At 37.6% G+C, this 7,261-nt stretch overlaps 1 protein-coding gene across 1 annotated transcript; it reads right to left on the bottom strand.

The window, feature by feature from the left end:
- Positions 1-3,632: 3,632 nt before the first annotated feature.
- On the bottom strand, positions 3,633-6,335 carry LOC148191583 (uncharacterized). Its single transcript, XM_088100594.1, has one exon. The coding sequence runs from the start codon at positions 6,333-6,335 to the stop codon at positions 3,633-3,635; it is 2,703 nt and encodes a 900-aa protein (XP_087956720.1).
- Positions 6,336-7,261: the final 926 nt, after the last annotated feature.

The raw sequence follows: 7,261 nt of genomic DNA, 5'->3' as shown, positions 1-7,261 counted from the left end.
AATTTTTTCTTAAACCCTCGAAATCTTTCTGCAATTGCAGATAAACACCTATTCCTTAAGGTCTCGACATTTGGCATATCAAATATCATATGCAGCAAAGAAAGTAATAAACTTATATCAATACAAATTTATCAATATAATGAATCTAGAATTTGGAGCAATATTGTTTAACTTACCAATAGATCTTGCCAGATGAGATTTCGATCAGACTCAGATACATGGTCAAAGGATGGAATAAGTATAGAGATATGATCATGTCCTATTACTCCAAGGTAAGACCTAAATACATTTGCATTTGGGCTAGATGCAACTCTAGTGACCACGTCAATAATGACAAGTGTCCTCTCACCTGCATTTCTTCTAAATATAAGCTGTCGTAACCTCGTCGCTCCTCTAGTCCGTTTAGAAGTGGTGGGGTCTTCATCCCTTGACGAATGAAGTGACTCAACCATATATCTGTCACAATAAATAAGATGAAAGATTAATAAAACACTTATAAAATAACATATATTATCTAACAAAAGTCATAAATATTTACACAAACATGAAATTCATACATAATCATATGGATTGGTCATATGTATATTCCCTCATTGTGATCTTCCCGAATTGCTTGTATATCATCAATTAGAGGGTCATCATCCAAATTTATTGTCTTTTTAAAGGAATGATTGTCAGCAATATGAAGTTTACTTAGATTCTCTTCTTTATCTTCAATTTGTCTTTTTCCTTGAAGAGCAACATATCAATGGTCAGACGCAGGATCTTTGACATAAAAAACCTGACTTGCTTGATATGCCATGATAAATGGTTCGTCTCGATAACCAACCTTTCGAAAATCAATAAGTGTCATACCAGATTCATCTATTTTGACACCACTCTTATTGTCGACCCACTTACAATTGAAGAGTGCAACGTAAAACTTAGTGTAATCAACCTCCTGTTGAGACCTTGGCAAGCGCACCGGATCGTTCAAGTAATAAACCGGTAAGTCCGGAAATCGTTTCCCAAGAGATTTGTTTTGATTCACAGATTGATTAAAGTTTACTAATTTAGCGAATAATAAACGTAATTTTGTAGCAAACTTAAGATTAGCATATAGATATGTCAAATAAAGTGGTGAAAACAGATGAATTAAAGTTCACTGGGGTTGATTTTCAAGTTCATCACTCAAGTAATTTTTCTACTAACACAATTCCTCAAAATTAAGCATCAACATCCTAGGCGCATGCAGTCCTGATCTCTCAGATGACAGTTCAGAATCATTCAAACTAAATTACTAATCTCTTAGATAATTCAGTTATCAGATTTGCCTTAATCACAATGTCACAGATGACTAAAAATTTCCTCCTATGTCTAGGACTCGAAATCCTTTAGCAGTTCTATCCTAGGTCCGCGGTCTCATACATTTCTCAATGATTTAACCGTTCAAATAGCTCAGATTCTCATCATAGGCATGAATAACAAAGATAGAACACAAAATTCATACAAGATCATGCATTAATATAGAAATTACAAAGAGTTTCAGAAATGTACTCTCAACCCCAGTGAAATGGAGTTCTAGCTACACATATACATCATAGAAGTGATAAAGCATGGATTGGACGGTGGAAATTGGTGATTTTCCACCTTGGAAGCACCCAAAACGAGCTCTGCAGCGTCCTCTGGTCTCCTCCCCTCCAGACTTTTCCATTTCTGCCTCTGGATCGCGTTTTTAAAGAGAAGGGTCGTAGGTGATTTTTCGCTGGGCGACGAACGTACGCTCGCTGGGCGAGCGTCCGTCGCTGGGCGAGCGTCCGTCATTGGGCGAGCGTCCGTCGCTGGGCGAGCGTCGACTGTTGAGTCACGAGCGTTCGTTCGCTGGGCGAGCGTCCACCTCTCGCTGGGCGAGCGTCTCGCTAGACGAGCGTCCACAGCTCGCTGGGCGAGCATCCCTTGTTGAGTCACGGGCGTCCACTAGCTGGACGAGCGTCCACATCCCGCTGGGCGAGCGTCCACTGTTAGTTCACGGGCGAGCGTTCGCTGGACGAACGTCCACTTCTCGCTGGGCGAGCGTCCACTTGCTGGGCTTCTTGGCGGGACGAGCGTCGCTGGGTGACGAACGTTCGTTTGCTGGGCGACGAGCGTCCACTCGCTGGACGAGCGTCCGTTCGCTGGGCGAACGTCCGTTCTCGCTGGCTTGGTTATTTCATCCATCTTGCTTCGGCCAATGACGCTCTCCAAGTCTGTGATAGTATCCAATCCTTATTCTACTCGTAAATAAGCAAACAAAAGCATCAAAACACAGTTAAACAATCAAACTACATTTAAATCAACAATTATATACTTTTCATGAGAATTAACACTTAAACTTATTCAAAAGCACAACAATTTAAGGAACAAAAACAAGTAAAATTTACACCTATCAAACTCCCCCAAACTTATATATTTTCGTGTCCTCATGAAAATACACAAAAACAAAAGAAAACGAACCCAACAAAGTAGTTAGTATTCCATCACATAATCTCTGTCACAAAGGTAAGGATTGTACCTATAATTCCAAATATTCAGATCACATGTCATGACTTCTATATTACAAATTCTTGAATCCAAAATGATAAGACAACCAGAAAAAGAATAAAACCACAATGCTCACTCTGTGTTTATCTCAACCTGCAAGTGTTTACAACTCCAATTCATACTCAGATTGTCATCAACTACTTCATCAACTTTTGGAAGTCATCTCATAAACATTTCACACATTCTGATTTAAATCAAAAGGACTTTCGCAGGTTATAACTTGGCTTGGCTAGAAGGAACGTGGTTTTACAAGGAAACAAAACAACACTAAAGAAGAGGAGAACAAGAACATAGCAACATTGAAACTTTATTCATCAGCTACCTCTTCATTCATCACATAACACATTTTTTTGAATTTTTCTCTAACTTTGATACTTTATCATATTTACATGATACAATACAAATTTTTTTTTTATCAGTTTAAGATTCAACTGATTATGATTTCCCCCAAACTTAATTTCTACCTATCTCTTGACAAATGTGTTTCTTGTTCTCTTCTTCTAGAGTGTTGGATAAGGTAGATTGTTCTGTAATAAGCTGAGGGTTCACAAAAATATATATAAGGCTCAAACAGGAACAAAGGATGAGTATTCACATGTGGATAGTCATCTGGCCAAGTAGTTAATTTCAACAACAAACAATTGCCTTTCTCATTTCTAAACCAGAATGCATCTGTATTAATAAGAATTATGCAAAAATCGAATTCATAGTAATAACAACTTCTCACTTGCTTTCAAAGCTTTCTTAGTACACTCAGATATTCAACTTCTGGGTCACAATCAATTAGATTCAAGAACAAATCATATATAATCATAACACAAGTTCTAAAACTCAGATTTTGCAATAACAATCCCACAATCATGCCAGTTATCATGGACAGAATTCGAAATTCAAATTCAAAATTCAAACATACATTTCACAATCAAATCATTGCAGAAAAATAATTCAATCTACACAACCAAACAGATTCAGATTCAATCCACACAACCAAAATAACTGAAAACATAAAAAGATAGAGTTAGAAAGCTGGGTTGCCTCCCAGTAAGCGCTTGTTTAACGTCTTTAGCTTGACACTAAGAAGCTCTCTGTGGTTGAGCCAATGGTTTGAAATCATCCTTCATGAATATTATATGCATGGAATAAGAAGAAGGACTTATTCCTTTCAGATCAGAATTTGACCAACCTACAGCTCCTTTGTCCACTTTCAAAAATTCAATTAACTTGTCTCCCTCCAGAGTGGATAAAGCATTGCTGATGATCACAGGTTTATTATCATCTTTGTCAAGAAAAACATACTTCAATTGTGAAAGCAGCAACTTCAATTCCAGCTTCTTTTCTTTTATCTCTTCTTCATCAGATGGAATCTCCTCTAAAGCATCCAGACTCTGTATACATTCATCAATTAATTTCTCTTCATCTGCAAGTAAAAATTCACAAGCATCAACAAGAGTTCTTTCAAGAGGTGATGATATATGCATCGTCTTCTGTGTAATCATGCAGACTTCCTCAAGTTCATCAGTTTGAAAGCATGTATCTTCATCATTTGGGTGAGACATTGCTTCAAAAACATTGAAATTTACTTCTTCATTCTTAACTCTCACTTTAAGCTTTCCATCATCAACATCAATCAACACTCGAGCAGTCTTCATGAATGGCCTTCCCAAAATCAAAGGAATTTCTTTATCCTCTTCCATCTCCATGACAACAAAATCCACTGGAAATAAGAATTTGTCTACCTTTACCAGAACATCTTCTACTACTCCATGCGGATATTTGATCGATCTGTCTGCCAATTGTAGAGTCATGCGTGTGGGCTTCAACTCTAATTCTCCAATCTTCTTAAACATTGACAGAGGCATAAGATTGATACTGGCTCCAAGATCAATTAACGCCTTCCCAATAGCCAGTTTACCAATGGTGCATGGAATTGTAAAACTGCCTGGATCTTTAAACTTTGGTGGAAGCAACTTCTGAATGATAGCACTGCATTGGCCCTGTACTTCTATAGTTTCTTCCTCAATATATTTTCTCTTCTTTGTGAGCAAATCTTTCATGAATTTCGAGTACGAAGGTATTTGTTTCAGTGCTTCTGAGAATGGCATCTTGATTTCCAACTTCTTGAAAATATCGATGAAGCTCTTGTACTGTCTTTCCTTCTCCTTTCTAGAGAAAACTATTGGATATGGAAGAGGTTTCTCGTACACCTGTTCTTTCTTTTTCTCTCCCTCTCTCACTTTTTCACTTTCTCTATCCTCTTTCTCTTCTTCTTCATCTCCCTGTTTACTCATCTCATCTTTTTCTTCACTCACTTTTTTCTCATTCTCTCTTTCTTCCAGAATTCTTCCTGATCTTGTAGTAATAACTTTACACTCTTCCTTTGGATTTACTTCAGTGTTTGCCCCAAAATCCTTTTCTGGTTTTTCTTCCAACTTTTTAGCTAATTGACCCACCTGAATCTCCAAATTCCTAAGTGAGGCTTCTGTACTTTTATGGTTGAAAATTGATACCTGCATAAACTGCTGAAGAGTTTCTTCCAGTTTTGAAGTTCTGTCTGTCAGAGTAGGTTGTTGCTGAAAGTTCTGTGGAGGTGGTGTATTGAAAGGAACAGTTTGTCCCATACTCGGATGAGGTCTCCATGCTTGATTAAAACTTTGACCTTGATTATAATTCGTCTGAAGACCTTGATTTCCCATATAATTCACTTCTTCATGAGACATGCTTTGCACTACACATTGACCATTATTATGATTTCCTCCGCATAATTCACAACTTTGAACCATCTGATGTTGAGTTTGAGAAACATTCTGCAGTTCTTTAGGTAGCTGAGATAACTTCTTCATTAATGTCTCAAGTTGCTGAGTCATAATCTTGTTCTGAGCTAGTAAAGCATCTTGAGATTGAAGCTGAAGAACACCTTTTTGTTGAAATTGGGCTCTTTCACTCTGAACTTCATTATCATTTGCAGCCATGTTTTCAATCAGTTCATGTGCTTCTTCAGGCGTCTTCCATCTGATACTACCTCCAGCTGATGCATCTAACATTAACTTTGTTTGAGATTTCAGCCCTCCAAGAAACAAATTTAACATTGTAGGCTCATCAAATCCATGAGTAGGGGTTTTTCTCAGTAGGCCTTTGAATCTATCCCATGCTTGACCTAGAGTTTCATGACCATCTTGTTGGAAAGAAGAGATCTCCTGCTTTCCCTTATTGACTTTGGACTGAGGGAAGAATTTCTTCAGAAATTTAGCAACCACATCATCCCAGACTGTCAGACTATTCTCTGGAAAGGAATTCAGCCACATTTTTGCATTACCAGCCAATGAGAATGGAAATAAGCTGAGTCGGATCGCTTCATCTGGAACCTGGTGAATCCTCACTGTATTACAGATCTCCATGAAAGTAGCCAAGTGAGTGTATGGATTCTCGTGGGATAATCCATGAAATTGATTGTTCTGCACCAGATGAATAAGAGCTGGCTTCATCTCCATGTTAGCAGCATTCACCACTGGTCTTGCAATACTGTTGAAGTGCAGAGGTCCTGAGAAAGTATTATAATCTGCAAGAGTACGTCTTCCTTGCCCAGAACCTTCTCCAGTACGATTATCTTCCATTTCTTCTTTTTCTTGCCCTGATGAAAAGTCCAGAATTTCTTCAGAAATAGCAGAGGATTCTCTGGATTCTCTACTTTGTCTCCTTCTTCTACTGTTGTTCCTTCGAGCAGTTCTTTCAATTTCCGGATCAAAAAGTAGATTTTCAACCTGTTCTCTGCTTCTCATACAAAACACAAACTAAAAAAAAAAACAATCCAAAAAGACACAATTTCTACAGATGATAATAATTATGCACAAGAATTCAAAAATAATCACAATAAAAACTTAAACAAAAGATAACTAAAATCAACTAAACCAGATAAACAACAAACAATCAACAGAAACAAAAACAAATCCCCGGCAACGGCGCCAAAAACTTGTTGAGACCTCGGCAAGCGCACCGGATCATTCAAGTAATAAACCGGTAAGTCCGGAAATCGTTTCCCAAGAGATTTGTTTTGATTCACAGATTGATTAAAGTTTACTAATTTAGCGAATAATAAACGTAATTTTGTAGCAAACTTAAGATTAGCATATAGATATGTAAAATAAAGTGGTGAAAACAGATGAATTAAAGTTCACTGGGGTTGATTTTCAAGTTCATCACTCAAGTAATTTTTCTACTAACACAATTCCTCAAAATTAAGCATCAACATCCTAGGCGCATGCAGTCCTGATCTCTCAGATGACAGTTCAGAATCATTCAAACTAAATCCTAATCTCTTAGATAATTCAGTTATCAGATTTGCCTTAATCACAATGTCACAGATGACTAAGAATTTCCTCCTATGTCTAGGACTCGAAATCCTTTAGCAGTTCTATCCTAGGTCCGCGGTCTCATACATTTCTCAATGATTTAACCGTTCAAATAGCTCAGATTCTCATCATAGGCATGAATAATAAAGATAGAACACAAAATTCATACAAGATCATGCATTAATATAGAAATTACAAAGAGTTTCAGAAATGTACTCTCAACCCCAGTGAAATGGAGTTCTAGCTACACATATACATCATAGAAGCGATAAAGCATGGATTGGACGGTGGAAATTGGTGATTTTCCACCTTGGAAGCACCCAAAACGAGCTCTGCAGCGTCCTCTGGTCTCCTCC

The sequence above is a fragment of the Vigna umbellata genome, chromosome 10 (assembly GCF_029865625.1).
Source record: "Vigna umbellata cultivar VRB3 chromosome 10, Vumbellata_1.0, whole genome shotgun sequence".
In the NCBI taxonomy this organism is placed as follows: Eukaryota; Viridiplantae; Streptophyta; class Magnoliopsida; order Fabales; family Fabaceae; genus Vigna; species Vigna umbellata.
The sequence above is the reverse complement of the archived record's forward strand: the minus strand, read 5'-3'. Positions and strand labels throughout refer to the sequence as shown.

What these genes read in the sequence shown, in the direction of transcription:
- LOC148191583 (XM_088100594.1), bottom strand. Translation starts at nt 6,335, where the DNA reads ATGAGAAGCAGAGAACAGGTTGAAAATCTACTTTTTGATCCGGAAATT.